This window comes from Zalophus californianus, chromosome 3 (genome assembly GCF_009762305.2).
Source record: "Zalophus californianus isolate mZalCal1 chromosome 3, mZalCal1.pri.v2, whole genome shotgun sequence".
Classification (NCBI taxonomy): Eukaryota; Metazoa; Chordata; class Mammalia; order Carnivora; family Otariidae; genus Zalophus; species Zalophus californianus.
The window spans coordinates 172,639,049-172,662,283 of NC_045597.1; the positions used below are offsets into that span (position 1 = coordinate 172,639,049).

At 33.8% G+C, this 23,235-nt stretch overlaps 2 protein-coding genes across 3 annotated transcripts in view; both read left to right on the top strand.

The window, feature by feature from the left end:
- SPAG16 (sperm associated antigen 16) overlaps positions 1-16,850 on the top strand; it is a 968,000-nt gene extending 951,150 nt beyond the window's left edge. For both annotated transcript variants that reach the window (XM_027589886.2, XM_027589887.2), the window contains one exon: positions 16,487-16,850. In XM_027589886.2, coding sequence (XP_027445687.1) covers positions 16,487-16,662 — 176 coding nt within the window. In that variant the 3' untranslated portion in view covers positions 16,663-16,850. The remainder of the gene's footprint in view (positions 1-16,486) is intronic.
- A 1,128-nt stretch (positions 16,851-17,978) lies between these two features.
- Positions 17,979-23,235, top strand: part of VWC2L (von Willebrand factor C domain containing 2 like) — a 151,447-nt gene continuing 146,190 nt past the window's right edge. Inside the window, exons 1-2 of the mRNA XM_027591078.1 lie at positions 17,979-18,136; positions 20,450-20,919. Of these exons, the coding sequence (XP_027446879.1) occupies positions 20,530-20,919 (390 nt within the window). The 5' untranslated portion in view covers positions 17,979-18,136; positions 20,450-20,529. The remainder of the gene's footprint in view (positions 18,137-20,449; positions 20,920-23,235) is intronic.

Below are 23,235 nucleotides of genomic sequence, written 5' to 3' on the forward strand. Positions count from 1 at the left end.
CTAGACATTTGGGTTGGCATTCTTGCACTAACAGCTCTGTTACTTTGACGATGTTACTTACACTATGATTCATTATCTTTACCTATAAAAGTGAAAATGTTTACTTCACATGCAGTTTTTTAAAATCACATAATAGAAAATATTCAGAAAACAGTAGATATTCATAAATGGAAAGCAGTGATTTTATCTTTTATTATCAACCACTTCAAACCATTTTAAAGTTAACTATCAATTAGGTGTTAGGTCTGTATTTCCTCAGGTAATGAATTGTGAAAGATTTGGAATTTAGGCAGTCTCTCTATGATTTCAGAGAGTTTAATGATTTTCTAAAACCCAGCAGATTATTCTAGCTTTAAATATTTAGCCACTCTAAACTTACTCAGGATTTTCACATTTGATTTTCTTTTCTTCTTTTGGGGAGAGGCGATATCATCTTGGCTGTAATTCTTATCGCTTAGCCACTTTCACCCAATGCATGATGTTGCCCTGCAGAAGGAAGAATGAAGTTCTAAAAAATAAGGATACAATTATTACTAATTCACCACCTCAACATTAACTAATGGAAGCTGACAGTTTTCTTCCCCACAGAAAAACTCCTTGCTTAAGTAGTGCTATTTCTTCATAATGAAGTTAGTGCTGACACAATGTCCATGAAGAGAAAAACTCCTAAAATATTAGAACTCTATAAGTCTGAAATGTAGTAAATGTTATGGTTTAAATAGTGAAAAATGAGAAATACTAAAGGTGGTTTTACTACTTATTATATATAATTGTTTAATTAAATTTTATTATATATAAGCCTTTGGGTTTCTCAACTCATGAACAGTGGGGAAGAAAATATCAGTCTATGACTTGCTCTGAATCACACTTTACCATGTTTTCTGATCTCAGAAATGAACCAAAACTAGATTTTCCTCTGACATCACTAAGAGATTTTCTGAAATGTTTGCAAAGCTCCAGGTGCATGGGGTCCCTGAATAAATATTATTTCAACACTGATCAGCTGCATAGGTGAGGACCAAGTTAGGATACAGGTCTACAAGGATTTCTAAATGAAAGCAGGTGGCTGTTGATATTCTAAATAGATTCAATAATTAGTTAGAACATTTTTAGGACTTTAGGTGCATCTCACAAGGGATTTCTATAATATTCAGAAGACAGATCATGTAGGAAAGCACCTGTTCAAGAAGATATTCATTCATGCTCTCTTATTAGGGGAAAATTTATAAGACCAAAGTTCTGTTCCTAGCAAGGAAAGACTTTACGTTTTGGATTTATTCACCTGCTAAAATTTAGGAATTTCTGTGGTGTCAAAGAACTGCTTTCCTAAACAAGATGTGAATTTCATGTAAAAGACAAACATAATTATTATACTTATTTAAAACTGCGTATTTAGAGCAAACATATAAAACATACTCCGTGGGGAAAAATTTACTTGCTTAATAACATTCCATACTAAATTTAAATAATGGTAGATTTTTATCTTCAGCAACTGTTGTAGCCATTACATATTATCTACTCCAAGTAAGATATGCATATACGCTTGACTACAGTCCTAAAACAAGATAGTGAAGACTTCCCTGCTCTCTTTGTTGTCCTTTTTATGGCACAAGTTTTAGCTAAAGAAATTTAAAGTGCATTTATTTATTAACATGTTTATCTTTGACACAAAGAAAAGATAAGGTCCTTTAGCAAGCATATACATAGTAAAAATACTAGAAAAGTTTATAAATTGTTACAGGCATTTAGGAAAATTAAATTCCAACTAATTTTTTCTCTGAAATTTATTGATTAGCAATAGGATGCAAAATAAACTAATTCAAATTTCATATCTCCTTCAATGGTGTTTTTGAAATTCTGAGTAATGACCCAGGTTGAGCCTTTAATGCAAATCCTCAAAACTTAGTTTCTTGATACTTTTCATTTTGAGGCATCTTTTAAAGAAACAACAGATTCCTCTCCACATGCATTACAAAAATCAATACAATTAATCAATAATACTCTCCACAGGTAATAAATGCTGAAAAGCATTTCTGCCTATCTATATTGATTGAGAGAATTGCTTCAAATTGGTTCTGATGTGTATAAAAATCATTTCCTTATTGATCAAAGCCTCTTTTCTCTGATATGTTATAAGTGGCACACAATTTTTTTAGATTTCACTTTTGTGTATTTGTGATAAACAAATTTCCTATGATCTGTGTATGAGACTAATTTGAATGAAATGTAAAATGGGTATTTTTGTTTATTTGGGGGAACATATCCAAACTTTAGGCAAAGCATGATTAATCATGAGAAAATACTGGTTATTTTAATGAGAAATGCAGTGATGTATTTATTATTTTCATTTTTTTTTAAGATTTTATTTATTTATTTATTTGAGAGAGCAAGAATGAGAGAGAGAGAGAGCACTGAGATGGGGGAGGGTCAGAGGGAGAAGCAGACTCCCCACCGAGCAGGGAGCCTGATGCGGGACTTGATCCCAGGACTCCAGGATCATGCCCTGAGCCAAAGGCAGTTGCTTAACCAACTGAGCCACCCAGGCACCCTATTTTCATTATTTGTAATAAAAGTTTTGAGTCTGCTTCTATTTCTTATAGCAGAATTTCATTCATGCAGACATATGTGTTTAATCCAGAATGATGTTATTCCTTCTTTTTTTAAGCTTTTTATTTATTTATCATAGAGAAAGAGCACAAGCAGGGGAAGTGGCAGGCAGAGAGAAAAGCAGGCTCCCTACTGAGCAGGGAGCCCAATGTGGGACACAATCCCAGGACTCTGGGATCATGACCTGAGCTGAAGGTGGACACTTAACCAACTAAGCCACCTTGGTATCCCAGAATGATGTTATTCCTAATGATATAATAGAAAATTGCACAGTTTTAGTCAACTGTTGACTCTTAATATTGCTGTAAGTGTACAGACACAGGGTAAAAAGAAAAGTGTGTCTTCTAAATTAACTTCCCAAATAATAAGTTTATAGCTTCAATATATATGGTGTTTAATGAATCTCCTTAAACAGTATTCTATTCTCTTTACCCAAACAATATATGAAACCCCAGTTGCCTTAGCCAAAAGTACCTGATAACTGATGGCTCATTGGGCAATGGAAGATTTTTCCAAAGAAGCTCAATTTTCAAAGCTCAACTTCTGATACATTTATTAGTGTGGTGAATTATTACTCTAATAAAGAAAAATCAAAGATTCCTGTCAACATAATTTAGAAATTTTAAAATCTACACTACCTCTTTTCCTTATTTAGATGTTCCATTACAAATGGCATCATTTTGGCCAGTGAATATACTACTTTGGAAAGTGTTGAAGCAGAATCTTCTTAAAACTTGACTACCAATTTATTTTATTAAACTGTTATATGTGAGGGAGAGAGAGAACAGGGCAGAGTAGGAGGATCCTAAGCTTTCCTCATCCCACAGATACAAGTAGATAACCCACATCAGTATAAATGACGGGCAGAGTGGACTCTCCACAGCAAAAGGTAGAGGAGAGGTCACATTGAAGAGAATAGGAAGGGCAGAGATGTGGTCAGGGGCTAAAAGGACCTGTGGGACTGTACACGGGAGGAACACTGAGGTTGTGAAGAGGGGACAGAAACAGACCTTCACACCAGGCACACAGCAAGGGGAACTCACACAAGGAAGATGACTCCCCATAACTTTTGACTTTGAAAACCAAAGGGGGATAATTTTGCAAGTTCTTATAATCAGCAGGGTTTAACACCTGGAACTTCAAAATAATCTGGCTTGGCTCTGGGAGAGCCAGGAGGGCAATAGGAAGCTGAGTCTCTGACCTTAAAGAGTATAGCTGGCAGCCCCACAGAGATACAGCATAGAAACAGCAGTTTGAAAAATACTTGGAGTATATGGGAAGGAGATTTCTTTACTAATCTCAGAGTGTGTGCTAGAGAGACAAGAATTGTTGGGGAACTTCTCCAGGAACAAAGTAGCTGGTGGTTGCCATTTCCCTCCCCCCAGTCCCCAGTCTAGATATAAGGACCCCTATGGGAACCAGCACAACACCAACACTCTCCACCTAATTTGCTAACTTCCTTGCTAAGACTGTGCCCTTCCCCTGCATTCTCCTGCAGACACTCCCCCTCCAGCCAGGCCTTAGCTCCAGGTCTCCTCCCATAGCAAACACTGCTAACACTGCATGCCCTGCCCCTGTAATCTTTGGCTGATCTGTCTCCTCCAACCCTGTCTGCCCCAATCAGGCAGTTGCAAATGCCCTCCTGCAGCAGACCACTGCAGACCTTGCTGGCAATGTGTATTCCAGCCCCACATTCTCCTACATTCTTGGCAGGAGACCATCCAAAATGGTGCCATGAGCTGACAGTGTGCAAGCAGCCCCAACAAGGGCCAGCACCCCTCCAAGTGACTCCTGCCAGGAAGAGAAGATAACCACACACTCCCAGCAGTGGACAGGGGACAGACAACTGGTCTGACTGTAGGTCCTGCCCAACAAAGGCTTCTCAGGGAAAGCACCCTTCAGTTCTGTGTTACTTCATCTCTGGCAAATGCCTGGTTGGACTCAACTCAAGCCCAAGGTAGCCCAGACTGGCCCACTAACAACACAGGGAGACAAAACCCTACCTATGACAAACAAAGAAAGTCATTGCTGATGACTGGACTGAAGGCAAATGCAGCTGAGCCACTGTAGTATGGTGCATGCAACACACATAGGAAACACCCTTAAAGCACTAGGTTCTGGTGAACAGGGGACACTGCACTTCAGGGCACTATAGGACTTCTTTCCATAATGCCACTATTTTCAAGAGCAGTAGATGTAACCAACTTTCCTTACACATAAAAGCAGACACAGAGAGTTAAACAAAATGAGGAGACAGAGGAATATGTCCCAAATGAAAGAACAGGGCAAAATCACACCAAGAGAGCTAAACAGAACAAAGACAAGTAACATGGCTGATAGAGAATTTAAAATAAGGGTCATAAAGATACTCACTAGACTGGAAAAAGAGTGGAGGACCTCACTGAGATCCTTAACAAAGAAATAGAAAGCATTAAAAAGGACCAATCAGAGATGAAAAAAGGAATTCATGGCCACTAAATCAGCCCTGTAAGAAATGTTAAAGGGAACATTTTGAGTGGAAAGGAAAGACCATTAAGCATAAGAAAAATAGGAAGCACAGAAACATAAAAAAGTATATCTATAAAAATCCATCAAGGGATTCACAAAATAAAATGATGTAAAGTATGACACCACATATCTAAAATAGGGGGGGAGAGGAGTAAAGAATGAAATGACCATCAACTTAATTTAGGCTGCTATATGCACAAGATGTTATATACAAACCAAATGGCAACCACAAATCAAAAACCAGTAATAGATATGCAAAAAATAAAGAGAAAAGAATCAAAGTACATCACTAAAGAAAACCAGCAAACTGAGAGAGAAAAAAGCAAGAGAACAGAGAACTACAAAACCATCATAAAACAAGTAACAAAATGGCAATATGTATATACCTATCAGTAATAACTGAATGTAAATGAATGGACTAAGTGCTCCAATCAAAATACACAGCGTGACAGAATGGATAAAAAAGCAAGACCCACTTATATGCTGCCTACAAGAGATTCATTTCAGAAATAAAGACACATTCAGATTGAAGGTGAAGGGATGGAAAGGCATTTACCATGTCAATGGAAGTGAAAAGCAAGCCAGGGTAGCAATATTTCTATCAGACAAGATAGACTAAAACAAAGACTGCTACAAAAGACAAAGAAGGACACTATATAATCATAAAGGAAAAATCCAACAAGATATAACAATTTCAAATATTTATGCACCCAACAGGGGAGCACCCAAATACCTAAAGCAGTTAATAACAAATATAAAAGAAGTAATTGATAGTAATACAGTAATAGTAGTGGATTTTAACACCCCATTTACATCAATGGATAGATCATCCAAACAGAAAATCAACAAGGAAACAGAGGCTTTGATCCTCTGTTGAACCAGATGAACTTAACAGATATATTCAGAACATCCCATCATAAAACAGCAGGATACACATGCTTTTAAAGTGCACATGGAACATTCTCCAGAATAGATCACATATTTGGCCACAAAACAAGTCTCAACAAATTCAGGAAGATCAGTCATACCATGCATCTTTTCCAACCACATTACTATGAAACTGGAAATCAACCACGAAAAAAAAAATCTGGAAAGAACACAAATATCTGGAGATTATATAACATGCTATGGAACAATGAATGGTTCAACTAAGAAATCAAAGAGGAAATAAGAAGATACATGGAGATAAATGACAATGAAAGAACAGCAGTCCAAAATCTTTGGGATGCAGCAAAAGCTGTTCCAAGAGGAAAGTTTATAGCAATACAGGCCTACCTTAAGAAGCAAGAAAAATCTTAAATAAATAGCTGAACTTTACACCTAAAGGAGATAGAAGAACAAAAACAAAGCTCAAAACTAGTAGAAGAAAGGAATTATAAAGATTAGAGCAGAAGTAAATGAAATATAAACTAAAAAACGATAGAACATACCAATGAAACCAGGACCTGGTTTTTTGAAAAGATAAAGTTGATACACCTTTAGCCAGATACATTTTTAAAAAAGAAAAAAGAGAGATGACTCGAATAAAATTAGAAATGAACAAGGAGATATAACAAGCAACATCACAGAAATACAAAGGATTGTAAGAGAATATTATGAAAAATTATATGCCAGCAAATTGGACAACCTAGGATAAAGTTCTAGAAACAGGACCTTCCAAAACTGAATCAGGAAGAAAGAGAAAATCTGAACACACTGATTACCAGCAGTGAAATCAAGTCTTTAATAAACAAACTCCCAACAAAGTCCATGACCAGATGACTTTACAGGTGAATTCTAGCAAACATTTAAAGGAGATTTAATACCCATTCTTTTTAAACTGTTCCAAATATATAAGAGGAAGAAAACCTTCTGAATTCATTCTATGAGGCCAGCATTGCCTCGTTACTAAAACCAGATAAAGACACAACAAAAAAGAGAACTACAGGGCAATAGCTCTGATAAACATAGATGCTAAAATCCTCAACAACATATTAGCAAACTGAATCCAACAATACATTAAAAAAAATCACTCGCCAATGATCAACTGCAAGAGTGGTTCAATATTCACAAAGCAATCAACATGATACATCACATCAATAAGAGAAAGGATAAAAACCATATGACCATCTCAATAGATAAAGAAAAAGAATTTGACAAGTACAACATCCACTCATGATAAAAACCCTCCATGAAGTAGGTTTAGAGGGAATATACCTCAACATAAAAAAGGCCACATGAAAAACCTACAGCTAACATCATACTTAATGGTAAAAAACAGGATTTTCCCCTAAGATTAGGAACAAGACAAGGATGTCCTCTCTCAACACTTTTATTCAACAGAGTACTAGAAGTCCTAGCCAAAGCAATCAGAAAAGATAAAGAAATAAAAGGCATCCAAATTGGTAAGGAAAAAGTAAAACTTTCACTGTTTGCAGATGACATGATACTATATATAGAAAACCCTAAAGATTCCATCAAAAAACTACTAGAACTGATAAATGAATTCATAAAGTGACAGGATATAAAATCAATATACAGAAATCTCTTGCATTTCTATACCCTAATAATGAAGCAGCAGAAAGAAATTAAGAAAACTATCCCATTTACAATTGCACCAAAAATAATAAATACCTAGGAATAAACTTAACCAAGGAAGTGAAAGACCTGTACTCTGAAAACCACAAAATATTGATGAAAAAACTGAAGATGACACAAAGAAATGGAAAGACGTTCCATGCACATGGATTGGAAGAACAAATATTGTTAAAATTCCCATGATACCCAAAGCAATTTACAAATTTAATGCAATCTCTATCAAATTATCAACAGCATTTTCACAGAACTAGAACAAATAATCCTAAAATTTGTATGGAACTACAAAAGACCCCAAATAACCAAAGCAATCTTGAAAATGAAGAACAAAGATGGAGATATCACAATTTCAGATTTCAAGATATACTACAAAGCTGTAGTAACCCGAATGGTATGGTACAAAAATAGACACATAGATCAATGGAACAGAATAGAGAGCCCAGAAATGAATATATGGTCAATTAATCTTCAACAAAAGAGGCACAAATATGGAGTAGAAAAAAGACAAATGGTCTTGGGAAAAATGGACAGCTATGTGCAAAAGAATAAAACTGGACCACTTTCTTATACCATACACAAAAATAAACTCAAAATGGATTAAGGACCTAAATGTGAGACCCCGAACCATAAAAATTCTAGAAGAGAGCACAGGCAGTAAGTTCTCTGATGTTGGTCACAGCAACATCCTTTTAAATATGTCTCCTGAGACAAGGGAAACAAAAGCAAAAATAAACTACTGGGACTACATCAAAAAGCTTCTGTACAGAAAAGGAAACAACCAAGAAAACTAAAAGGCAACCTACTGGATGGAAAAAAAATATTTACAAATGACATATTCAATAAAGGGTTAGTATCCAAAATATATAAAGAATTTATACAACACCAAAAAAAAATCTAATTAAAAATGGGCAGAAGAAATGAACAGACATTTCTCCAAAGAAGACATACAGATGGCCAACAGACACATGAAAAGATGCTCATCATTAATCATCAGAGAAATGCAAATCAAAACCACAATGAGATATCACCTCACACCTGTCAGAATGACTAAAATCAAAACACAAGCAATAAATGTTAGCAAGGATGTGAAGAAAAAGGAACACTTGTGCACTGTTGGTGGGAATGCAAACTGGTGTAGCCACTGTGGAAAACAGTATGGAGGTTCCTCAAAAAATTAAAAACAGAACTACCATATGATCTTGTAATTCCACTATTGAATATTACTCAAAGAATACAGAAACAGTAATTTGAAAAGATATATGCACCCCTATGTTTATTGCAGCATTATTTACAATAGCCAAATTATGGAAGCAGCCCAAGTGTCCACTGATAGAAGAATGGATAAAGAAGAGGTGCCATATATATAATGGATTATTACTCAGCCATAAAAAATAAAATCTTGCTATTTGCAACAACATGGATCTAGAGAGTTTAATGCTTAGCAAAATAAGTCACTTAGAGAAAGACAATACCATATGATTTCATTCATATGGGAAATTTAAGAAACAAAACAAATGAACAAAGAAAAAAGAGACAAACCAGAAAACAGACTCTTAACTAAAGAGAACCAACTGACAGTTACCAGAGGGGAGGTGGGTGGGAAGATGGGTAAAACTGGAAGGGGGGATTAAGAGTCCACTTCTCATGATGAACACTGAGTAATGTATAGAATTGTTGAATCACTATATTGTATACCTGACACTAATATAACACTATATGTTTACCAGAATTAAAAAAAAAAAGTTTTATGCATCTCATAATTTTTATTTGGAATTTTAGGGAATATCAATTTTCATATTAATAACTGAGTTTCCAATAACTCTCCCTTAGATAATTTTATCACTATAACAATTTAACTTTGTATTTAATTCTAAAAGAATCCTTTATGCAAAACAAATTAAGATGAAATCTTTCAACAAAACAAGAACTCTCTCTTTTAATGAACAATCAGTGTAAGGAATTGGACAAAATGTATACTGTATTCAAAAATATTGTTTAGGTGAGTCTGAGAGGATGTTAGTCAATGTTGAAAGTATAAGCATTGGAAGGATGATATATTCCAGTTTATTTCCCCTAGAGCAAAAAATGACAAATTTTTATAACATCTTAATATAAAACACTTATCTAAAGTTGTGGAGGTGTTTTGTTTTTGATTTGTTTTGATTTTTGCTAAGGCACTGTTGAATGTTGGGTACATGGATGGGCTCTTTGAGTTCTAAAAGAATAAAAGCTGCTTTTCTAAGGCCCCTCCTTATTCCCAGGAAGCTAATTGCACAATAAGATTCTTGGAGTCAATAAGTGCCATTAGGGTAACCACAGAAATGAAATTTTGAAATATTTCTTGTACTTAAACAGAAATTAATTTTAAAGTATTCCTATGAGCAAGCACAGATTTAGCTGGAAACTGGAGCTGCACACCCAAGAGATGTTACTCTGACTCATATTGCATTTTAGTAAGGGCAGCTTAATCACAGTAGGAGAGACAACATTGAGCCAATCAATAAAAATTCATCTGGAGGTTTTAGGGCATGACATAGAGGATAAGACCATGAGATTTGGAGTCATATAGCCCCCAAGTCAAGACTCCAATACTTAAGTTGTGTGGCCTTGGAGAAGTTGCTTTTATCTCTAAGCCCAGTTTTCTTCTTGTATGAAGTAGGATACGTGCTAGCACTGTCCAATAGAAATATAAAGTGAACCACATATGTAATTTTAAATTTTTAGTAACATTTTTAAAAAGCAGGTGAAATTGATTTTAAAATATATTTTATCACATGTAATCAATATAAAATTATTAATAAAATATTTTGTATTTTTTTCCTAAAGTCTGAAATCTGGTGAGCATTTTACAATTATAGCGTATTTCAAGTTGCACCAGCTGCATTTCTAGTGTTCAATAGCTACATGTGAGTCATAAATGCCATAATAGTATAATGCAGTTATATATCTACCCCATAGGGTTGTAGTAAGGATAAAATGAGAAAACATGTATAAAGGGCTTAGAGCAGTGCTTGGCAAATAACAAGGACTAAAAAAAAAAAGTAGTCATGAAAACTGTTATTACTACCACTGAGGATTACAACAGCCTATGTATTAAGCTGGGGGGGGCGGTAATGCAAAAATATGACATGCCCGTTTTCCAGTAATTACAAAGTTAAGAAGGTAAGACAAATACACAGTTAACTATAATTTATGGTATCTTATTACCACATGAATTGTATCAATAAAAATGCAATGATGCGCAGAATAGGAAGATCTCTACTAGGGATGCCTTATACCAAAAAGATGAAGAAAATAAATTTTGAACTGGGGCTTAATATATGGGTTGACTTTTACTAGGAAGATATAGTTGAGGACTATGGAAATAGCAAAGAAAAATATTTCACGAGACAGAATAACAGAAGCAACAATCCAAAGATGGGGAAATTTAAAATATATTCAAGAAATGATGACATATCATTTGATAGAGAACATAGGATTCATGTAAAAGTGTAGTTGGTTGAGTAAATGCTGATTTGTATGGGAGTGCAGAGGTCTTGAAAGTCTTATTAAGATACTAGAACATTATTCAGTGTCAGAAGCCAATAGCAAAAAAAAAAAAAAAAAGCACAGATTTGGTAGTCAGAGATCTGATTTCAACCAGGTTTCTTTAACTGCCATAAATACATTTTCTTACCTTGGGCAAGGCATTTCATCTCAGCTGTTTGTAAAATGAGGTGGTTGGGATCTAAAACAAAACCTGAGAACGTCAGAGTTGTAAGGAGCCTCTTTGCTGCTGTTATTGTGGCTGCTTTTGGTGTTGTACTATTCAAATTTATGGTATTTTAAAATAGGAGTGACATAATTGAAGAAACACCTTAGGAGTTAATATGTAGATTTTAAAGTAAGGAAATTATAATAAAAAGATCATTTGGTGTACCATCTCAATAGTCCTTCCAAATTAAAACAAGGACTTAACAGTTTTAAATTAATGAACTATAGAAAATTAGTAAAAAAGAATGGATAGAACTTGGGCTAAGGATAGAGAAGGAGGAAAGGTGAGAAATGAATGTCACTATACTTTGAGGTCTGGAAAACAGAGATAATATAGTATCCAAAATAGAAATGGAAAAAACTAAAGAGATAATTTTGCTAGAAATGTGAGAAGGGATTTAACATGAATCTTTATCAGTTGGGTCTGATTTTTAATATGTACAATATATGCCTTAAAAGGTTATGTATTTAAGAATTAATGGAGATACATATATCTCCTGCAAGAATATGGATGTTTTAGTTTCCGAGTTCCACAAAGTAGTAAAATCAACACTGAAAAGACTTAATGAGATTAACACAAGTATTAAGCTTAAGAGCCTATTTACCTATGAAATTCAGTGGCATTCATAGAAAAGCCCCAAAGTGTCACACTTATCTGAATTTTAATTTATGAAAGACACACTCAAGTGAGTAAATGAAGCCAGATTTCTTGAACAGTAAAGATTTTGACCCAAATGCCAGATTTACCTTTTCTGAGTCCCTTTCTCCATTAGCTAAAAAAGGGAGAATCTCTACTTCTGAGGGTTAAGTACAGAACATATGAAGTAACATATGGAGCTGTAGATGCCCAATAAATGATGGTTACTATTTCAGGTCATTCTGATAAAACTGAAAGACAAAGAAATATACTCATATCCTAACTACTTTAAAAATGTTGTAAGAGTCTTTGTACTCCTACTTATATCACACCTTAACTCCTCATGATTGGGGTCAAAAATATTGTAACCTTGAGGCACCTAGGTGGCTCAGTTGGTAGAGCAAGTGACTCTTGATCTCAGGTTGTGAGTTGGAGCCCCATGTTGGATGCAGAGATTACTTAAAAATAAAGTCTTAAAAAATATATATATTGTAATCTTTTTTTTAAAAAAAAGATTGTATTTATTTATTTGAGAGAGAGGAAGAGAAGATGAGCAGGGGAGACGGGACAGAGGGAGGGAAAAGCAGGTTCTCCACTAAGCAGGGAGCCCAATGCAGGGCTCAATTCCAGGACCATGAGATCATGACCTGAGCCTAAGGCAGACACTTAACCAACTGAGTTACCCAGGGCACCCCTATATATTGTAATCTTAAGAAGAATTTGTCTTGGTTAGGAGGTAAGTGTTGAAAAGTTTAAATAATTCTTGGCTATTCTAGGTGTGTATTCTTAAAATCAAATTGAATTTTCAGACATATGTGTATCTATAATGAATTAAAAACCCTTCACTTTGAAAAAGTGCCAATATTTCATTTGCACATTCCATTAGCATGAGATTAAGACTTTCCAATTTGTTGGTTTATCCAAAGTGATTACATATAACCAGATAAAATTTTATGACTTGACTTTAATGGGCCAATTCATTCTATAAACTTCTTCAAGAGATTCTATTGTTAATGTGCTTAAATCAGCAAATATATTAAAATATTCAAGTTTTTTATTCAAATCCAATTGAGACAGTTTTGCTCAAGATATTGTTAAACACATTTTTCAAAAAGTTTCTTTTAACACAAAGCAGTAAGAAGCTGTATCATCTTAAGATAGTTATAAGTATAAGTTTATTTGAGCTAAAATTTCAGAGACCTACTAATTTTCAAAGGTTGGCTTTCTCACTTACTGGCAGAGCAATACTTTGGATAGATGAAATTTACTGCTTGTCTTCTAAGCCAAAATAAATGGCAAATTCATCCAATAGAGTAAAATAGAGAGCAACACATTTAATTTTCATTCAAACCCCATTGGTCATCAAAAAAGATGCTGATTTAATCAGTAAAGTATTTTGAAATCTTGGTAAATAAAAACAAGAATTGATTAAGTTTTTCAGAGATATGTGAAGAGATAGTCATAAGCACTTGCTGTTGATATACACTGAGTTATTTATATGAAAGAATAGCAATCACAAAATTATGTTACTCTTCTCCCCAGCCTGCTTATTTTGTTCCCATTCTGTGAAGTTTGGTTATCCTAATAACTTAAATGTTAACAAAAGAAGAGAAGCAAGTCATTTTTTATATAATATTCAAATATTTATAGTTTATTGTAAAATACATTTATGAATCAACCTGGCTATTTCTATTTTTAAATCAATGTTGATTATGTTTTTTAATCAGATATTTTCAGTCTATGTGATATTAATGGAATATGTGCATTCATACCTTGGTATAATTATTCTTGTTAGAATACTATGCTAAATTGCCTTTTAAACTATTCAGTAATTACATGTTACAAGACAATTGTTTTGGTTAAATTGTGTTATAACACTTTAATAAAATAAAGTATAAATATATAACTTATCACTTATTTTTTGTTACTTCACATTTTTAAGGAGGCATATTAACTTTAACATAAACATTAGCACAAGTTTTTATAAATTCTCATGGTACTGCTAAAAATTTTATCTGTACCAGATTTTTATTCCATTGACCAAGTTGTAGATAAATGTTCTTCTTCAAATTTGTCATTAAGACTACATTGGGATGACAAATGATTTATATTCTGATTTATTTTTCATTGTCAATCACCAGGATATTTAGAGAGATACCTGTAAACATGTCTGTAAATACTCCACTTTCTAGAGATGCTACCAATAATAATACTGTAATTTTTTTTGAGAGTGCCACCTCTCTCACACCCACTAGATACTAATATAGTAATTGACCCATCCTGGTAAGTAATTCTGAAAATCTTCTAGCCTAGAAAGGGTTTAGCTCAATTCCCAGTAAAGCTAATTTTAGGTCAGACATTGTATGCCATGTAATAATCCCATATACTTTAAATAAAGTTGAACATGATTATAAATGTATACACATTTTAGGAATAAGTTAATATATATATAATCACAATCTTGCAATCTTCTGTAAATGAGTTCAAGTAAACCTGAAAAACCTCACCATTAACTTACTAAAGTCTGTTCTATCAAATACAAGTTTTTGAAATACCTGAGGCATGGTGCTGAATTATATAATCCTATCATTAGGTTCTAACATTATGTTCTCTATTTTATTGAACTTTCAGAAATTACCAAGAACCTTTATAAATGTTTACAATTATGATTTTTACAGATTTGACTTCAACAAAAGATAATGGTTTAAAGCTAAATCTTCCTTTTTATGAGCTTTGGTTCTGTTTCATTTCAAAATAGAAAATAATATTTACCCCCTTCCTATCTGTTGTATGAAAACTACAAGAAAAAAGGTATTTGTTTGACTCTTAGGAAAGTCACAAACAGCAGTTGTCTATAGAATGAGGCTAGAAGTAGAATCCATATGTAATGCTTCTGTCAGCAAAGACTTAGTAGAAGAGGGTTTATAATAAATATTCACATTTGCTTCTTTGGACACTCTAATCCATCCTAAGGATCTTTGCTGTGTCAGGTTTTGTTCTAGATGAAGAAGCCCAGTAGTTATAAAGGTTTGCAAATAGGCCATATTTATCATGGTTAGCTTTACTTTTATAACTTTTCTGTTTTCAAAATACTCATGATATTTTGGGGTATAATTTGTGATTAAATATTTCACTGTGACTTTGATGACATCATCAAAGAATTTTTACTGTGAAAGCAAATTTTATTTTCACAATATATCACCTACTTAAAATCTGTCAAGAAGGCATCATTGATAACAATACCATGCTGGGTGTGGAAAACACAAGACTAAAAAGCCCAGGCTCTGGATTCAAAGTGACTGTGATTTAATGATACCTCCCTCGATACCTCCATATCATGCATACCTCCTCTTGAGCAAGCTACTTCACCTTTCTAAACCTCTCTTTGTTCATCCATATAATGAAATTAATATTATTTTATCATTAGATCTTGTAAGGATTATATGAAATTATTCACATCAGGTACAAAATCTAGTATCTAGCATGTTGGCAGTTTAATCACTTTTAATATTATTACTGGAATGATAATATGCCTTCTAAGTATGATTAGATAATCCCATGGATAGTCCTATTCTCATACTTTTTTGCCCCACACACTGACTTTATGTAAACATATTTCATTATTTTTGCTTATCTCTAAATTCCCTGATAGTTTGCTACCAGACTTCCTTAATAAAAGCATTAGAATTGGATTGCTGATATATTTTTCACTTGAAGGAAATTATTCACTAAAAATTTTACAGTATAAAAATTGAGAATACTCTGTACTATATTTAGCTCTTATGTAATATAAACTTAGTTTAACAGAATTTTGAATTTTAAATTAGAGTAAAAAAACCTAAGTCATCCTTGAACTGGAGGTATTTATTTTCACTTCAACTCCAAAAAAAAGTTCATAAGTGTCATAATTTTAAAGCATAAATGTATATTATTATAACTAAAGATTTAGCATAATTATAACAAGTCGAAGTATAATGCAAAATTTAACATGTAAATTGCCCATTATATAGGGACATAGATTTTAAACCTATGCTTTGGACATTTTTTCACAAATAATTCACTTGAAAAAGAAACTTCTATTACTTAGCTGCTTTCCCCCTCATCTTCTCAAAATTAGTTATTAATCCCAAATATAAGGAGACTAGGAGGGCATTTGATAAAATAGGTGGGGCATTAGGCTTTACTTCCTTATTTTAAATTTTTATAATCATTGACATGTCTTAATTTTGACTGGAATTACTTCCTATACAAATGAGAGCTCATATTTAACGACTGACATCTAATATAAGATGAGTCTATTGAATTACAATTGAAACAAAACTGTGTATTCCATTGCTTAGAAACTGGGACTGCTTGAAATTAAACTTTGATATTCTCTCTCTCTCTCTCTCTCTCTCTCTCTCTCAGGTCGAGTTTTAGCTCAGGCGAGTGGCAGTGGGGTTATCCATTTGCTAGATCTTAAATCAGGGCAGATTCACAAACTGATGGGCCACGAGAGTGAGGCTCACACAGTCGTGTTTTCTCATGACGGAGAGTATTTGTTTTCCGGAGGCTCTGACGGCACTGTTCGAACGTGGTCTTGATGGTCAGCATATCTCACTGCCGACGGCATTCCCTTTAAGGCTTGAAAATACCTTATGTAGTCAGTCCCAAACCAGGAAATATCTGGTTAAATATGCCAGCAGGTAACATTTACAGTTTTGCTTTAAAACATGCTTTGGACATGTATTTTAGTGCTCATACTGTTACCAATAAAAAAATAACTTTTTGCTCATTTATTTGTGTCTGGGTCTTTATTTCTTTTTCATTTTGATAAGAATTTAGAGACAGAGCATCTTTGCTAGGGGCTTGAAAGAAACAGCTTTACAATGACGCCTAATGACAGACTAGATGAATTACAGGAGACTGATTTTGAATGTTAGAGAACAAACTGCAGGAGAACAGGGCTACTTTTTTTTTTTTTTTTAATCAAATCCAAGCTGCAGGAAGACCTGAAGTTTAATCATGTAGCATGGAGAAAGTCTTTCTGCAACCAAAGGGTCAAATAGAATCGGGGAGCATACATTTTCACAGATTCTTTGACAATGATTATGCTTTATCTATTAATAATAATCAAGACTGCAGATGGCTTAAATCTAAATGCAATGCTCTTCCAGAACTTTCATCTCTGCAGCCCACCTAAGAATGCTTTAGGTATAATTACAATGTCTTGTATTTTTTATTGTAATTTCAATGTCAATAAGTATCTCATGTGTAAAATGTCTTTCCCACTCTTAATGCATGCATCGGCTGTATAAAGTGCAACTGCCTTAGAGAACACTCTAGCCTCGTCTAAAGAAGCAGCTCTGGATTTCGACCGAGCTGGTCTCAGAAGCCAGTTGTTGGCGCTGTCCGTGGTGCTGAGGAATTCCCGGCTGCCTGCGAATGAGCTCCAAATCAGCAGTCTGCAAACTGCTCTCAGTGATGCAGAAACCCAGCTAAAGTTGCTCCTTTCCTTCACGTCCACAGTTAGTATTTTCTGGTGTGTAAGAGGGGATTCAAGCAACATATTGTGGATGATGCTGATGGTACTGCCAGCGGAGTGGGCTTTAAGCTACAGCATGCTATTGCTGTTTGTGATCCTCAGAGCCTAGCCAAATCACCTCTACTGCCGTACCAAACACTGTGTAAGTGAACTCATGTGTGGAGGAGGCGTAATCAGCCGGTAAATTTCATAGAAGGATCTGAGGAAAATGCTAAAAATAAGTTCAACATGATTCTGCTACTGGGGTCTGGATTTCTACAGGACCAGCATCGCTTCTTGCTTTGAATTCTGAAGACAGGTCCAAAGCATATTTCTTATGTGTGTCTGCTGTGTTTCTCTCTGGAAGGGCGGGAGACTGCTTCTTGACTGTGTTTTGAAATGGGAGGTAGAGAGAATGGATTACCTTTAATTCATGCCTGAAAATGTGTTCTTTGGATAATTAAAGAGGAACTGCTTTCCTAAAACATACCTGATCTTTTAGTTTATATTGGTCTATGACTCCCACCACCACCATTAACCTCCAGAGTGATTAGGTAAGTGTATCTTATGACATGAGTTATGTTTGTTTTCTCAAAGAAACAGATGCAGTCATTTTAAATCATATGTAGCATATGGGGAGGGGGGAAAGTTTAGCTGGAAAGTGATCCTCAGTTTAGCAATGTTTGCTTACTTATTAAAAATCTTCAGATAAACATTTTATTTCATTTCTCTAATATTTCTTCTCTTATAGAGTGTTTTTAACTACACTAGAGCAGCTCAATTATGAAAAGGGATTTTTTAATAGCCTAAGAACTTTGTTATATTAAAAAGAAAACCTTGTTTTCTCCAAGCATATTTAAAAATGTATTTCATATAATAAAAGCATATTTAAGGTTTATATAAAGTGCATATTACACCCTTATTTTTACCTTTAAGTTTACATTTACCACAACTTGGTATATTAATGCCTACCTGTAGCTTGCAAAGAGATCAATTTCTGTCTATGTCCTTTTGAAGCAGAATGATATGTGTATTTTATATGGCTTATCTCGCATGTATTGGCAGACACTACTGGCATATTATAAGGAAGCACAATAGCTTCCTTGCTTCCGAGATAAACTTTCTAAATATGTGAGAGATGTATAAATGCATGGCTTAATCAGTAAAAATATATTTATGCTTTTGTCGGAAGCTTCTGTTATGTTTGTGGCCTCTGTAGTAATTTAAGAGAAAAAAATGCTTTGTCAAGGAGCTTCCAGCTTCTCAAGTAGAATTATAGGTTTGCATTTGTTTTTGTTCTGTCATGACTCATTATTTTTGACATATTTTAAAATAAATCTATCCCTTTTATCATTACCTACCCAAAAGGAATTCTAATATCATAGAGCAGTTTTCTCTAAAGGAGGGCATAAATATACTACCTTCCATTTACTATTACTTTGCATAAGATAATTTGCATATCTTACTTAAAATGCAAAAATAATAGTTGAAGTGTCCTTATGCCATCTTTATCTTGTTTTTGAATTATCATCTGTATGTTATACTGAAGAGATGATTTATCATTACTCATTATATTCTGAAAATATACCAACAAACAACATTTTTAAATTATCTGAAAATGTCCTATATACAGTCTTAATAATATTGGCATAAAGCCAATAGCATTTAAATAGACAGATGAACTATCTGACAACACTTTTTCTTATCTATTACTCTCTAAAGTCACAGTTTCCCCAGAGCCTTTGTATGAGTTAGTCACTCTAAACATTTAAATAAGAGCCCACTACCAATATTCCACACCAAGCACTAACACTAAATGAAGCTTATAAGAGTCAATGTCACCAAATTAATCAGGCATGTTTTCTGTGAATGGCAACACCACATTATTATTTTAAGGAATTTCAATAAACAGTTTTATGTTGACATTTTTGTGCAAATTGACTAAATGCAAATATGTTTGGGATGTCAAAAGAAAGGTATATTCTCAAGACATTGTGAATTGTACAGATTTTATATTGAAGTAATTAATTCAAATAGTATTCCATGAATACTAGACTCAAGTTGCCATTAAAAAAAAAAATCACAGGTACATCTTTCCTGCCCACTAGGAGCTTACTTCCTGAGTAAAATAAAGTTGTGGGCAATGATACAAATAAATTTATTTTTAATAAATTATTTTCAATATATGGAGTTCTCATACTATTTATTAAATTTTTCTCTTATTCACTGTGAAATGGTTGCACTATTTTTCTTCCTAGTTATGTTTCAAAATCCAGATTTATGTTTTCTGAAACAAGTAACCCATTTGACATCATTGTTGTTCTCCAGTTATGGGAGTGAAGAAGTAGGAAGGCCTTTATACTAGCTCATCTCAATTATAATTTATATTCAACTATTGGTCTCTTCCCTTTCTTTTAGAAGTAGATGTTTTCTCACTAATCTCCTAGTTTTTATACAGATAATTATAGCATATACATTCTATCACTGACTAATTTTGTGATAAAGAACAACAGAGAATGTGAATTCAAACATTCTTGAGCCATTTGTAACTATTTGTAAATCACCTTTTAAGGCTCAGTAAAACCACTTCTTACAATTTAAACAAAGCCAGACCTTTGAAATTCAGAAGGTAAATTGGAGCTTAAGATTCCTAAGTGAAATAAAGGACACATTTCAATGCATATATTGCCAAGAATAAACTCTCCAAACTTCATAATGAAACGTAGATAGTTGCATGAACTTAGTTTATTTAAGGTCTTAGTGTCTTCCAGATAGATCCCAGATAAACAGGTTAAGAACATGGGCTTACATAAATCCATATTATCTTTATATATGTCAAATTGTTCTTTTTAAATATTTATTTTCAGCCTACCCCTCTTGTATTCCCATGGAAGGAGCTGATTATATTTAATATTAGGAGCACATCCAGAAGCCTTTGAGGAGGGGGATGGCTCTTCATATTCATGAAGCTTGCATACTTCTGTTGGTCATCCTTGGATTGGTCACCTCTGCTGCCATCAGTCATGAAGACTATCCTGCTGATGAAGGTGACCAGGCCTCCAGTAATGACAATCTGATCTTTGATGACTATCGAGGGAAAGGGTGTGTGGATGACAGCGGCTTTGTGTACAAGTTGGGAGAACGATTTTTCCCAGGGCATTCCAACTGTCCATGTGTCTGTGCTCTGGATGGACCTGTTTGTGATCAGCCAGAATGCCCTAAAATTCACCCAAAGTGTACTAAAGTGGAACACAATGGATGCTGTCCTGAGTGCAAAGAAGTGAAAAACTTTTGTGAATATCATGGGAAAAATTACAAAATCTTGGAGGAATTTAAGGTATGAGTTACCCTCCATATTTATTGAATACTAACTTTTCACACCACAAACTTAGTAGATTACTACATTAAAATTAAAGTTGGAAAAACATATTTTTTAATTTCCCTTTACATTATGATTCCAATTAGCCTAAGTACCACTGTGGTCAACAAATAACCAATTGGCTTGTTGATCAATATCTTTAAGGTTTCACAATAATCTCTTCCTTCAGAAGTATTTTGGGCATGCTTAACAGCTTTTTTTGCCCCTAATTATTTCTTCTGTATTATTACAGAATATGTTTTCTGAGGGAAACAATTTTTTGTAGGCTATGTGTTTATTTAAATTTAATGTTTAAATATTGTGAGGGTTTTTTTTTATGTGTGTGTGGCTTATTAGACTGTATTTGGAGTCATTTAACTATAGTCTAGCATTATATTTAGTGTGTGGAAATGCAAGTACCACTGGGACACACCTCTTATCTGTGGTCTATATATTAAGAATATGCATTGGGCCTACTTGTTGTAGAGCACCAATCCCATTCTGTTCTCTGTTCATTAGATTTTTTTTTGCTTGCAGGACCCCAAAGAGAACTAAATTTTTGTCATAGTCCATTGTCAAAGGTAGTAAAAAAAAAAAAAAAAGACTATTTTTCCAGTGTCCATAGTATTTCATAGTCGTTCTTTTATGCTTGTGTCATATTTTTAAGTAATTTGGAGTTCATTTTTGTCTCTTTTCTCAAATGGCTAGTTTTAATTAGGATGTCCTACAAGCCAGATCTGAACCCTAAAAGTATAAATTATTATATCAAAATGTTCTCCCTAAATGTAATGGCAGTTTGTGCCTTGGAGTGTCTGTCATACTGATGGCTTGATATGAAAGATTTTCATTTCATCTAACCAAGTTCTGTGAAAGGTGCTCAGAACCTTATAAGCAAAAGAAGATACAGACAGTTTTCAGTGTGACTGAAAGAAGAATGTTCAGTTATTAGCACTAATCCAACTTCCTTCTCTACAATAGTCAAATGCTGGAAAAAAACAATATGTGGGAAAAAAAGGTTTAAACTGATCATGATCAGAGTATTTTATGTATTGGCATTTCATTGCATGGTCCATTCCAGGTTATGGGTTCAAACCACTTGTAATCTACCCAAGAATACCCAATCACTTTAACTAGATTTCTTAGGACATGAAGGGAATTTTAATAATTATTGTATTCAACTTTCTTATACATAAATGTCATTCTAGACTTTTCTCTTTCATGTATTATCCTACTTTGTTGCACAATATTGAGAAGTAAAAGGCTTGAAAGTCTAGTAAAATTATCATTATATCAAATAATAGTTAACAGTATAGTACATTTATTAACAGCTTTATGGTCCCTAAAATATTGGATATATTTTGACATTAGCTATTCTCACTTTTAGAGTAATGAAAGTAAATGCAACTACTCAACACAATTTGATTCTAGAATCACGTCACTCTCCTCTCTAACGTGCATACGTATTGAGAGTAGAATGCAAAGAGACACTGTAGAATAGCCTTACCCAAGCAAAAAAGTACATTGAATAAAATTTCTGAGATTTATATAATTTGGTCATCAATATTTAATAAATTAGAGACTGATTATTTGAATTTAGTTAACTCACTACTAAAAATGCTACAGTTTTTCCTCTATTAGATTTTTATTTTATTACAAAGGTAATATCTATTTCACTATGTCAAACAATAAGAGATATATAAAGAAAAAGTTAATACTTTGCTCTAATTATATGTCCCTGCTATAGTCAATATACAACGCATTGATGTGCATAACTTTTCCACCTCTCTATGCCATGAGATTTTTAAAATGTAATTTTCAAAAAAGGAATGAAAGAAAACAGTTTCTACTTTTTCACAAGGATTTAGAATTATAAGAACTATAGAGATTATCTTGGGCAAGCTCATAACAATGAAGAACCAGGTCCAAGAGTTTGTTACTTGTCCAAAATTGTCAGGTTATTTAACCTGCTTCTAAATACTGCCATTCTAACAACCTCTCAGAGAACTTGGGCTCAGGAGTCAGATATGGATTCAAATCCCAGATTTATCACGTAGATGTAATATTTTGAAAGGACTCCTTAAGTTTTTGAGCCACGGTGTCATTGGCTATAAAAGGGCCATCATAATAATTACTTTCCTTGGGAAGAGATATTAGAAAGAGTTAATGAGATAATTTATGAAAAAAATAGCAGCCTTGTGATGATTGGTACACCACAGATACTGACTAAATGGTTATTCCCTTCCTCTAAAACTCTAATGTCCAGGGATTTACACTAAGTTCACAATTCCTTTATGT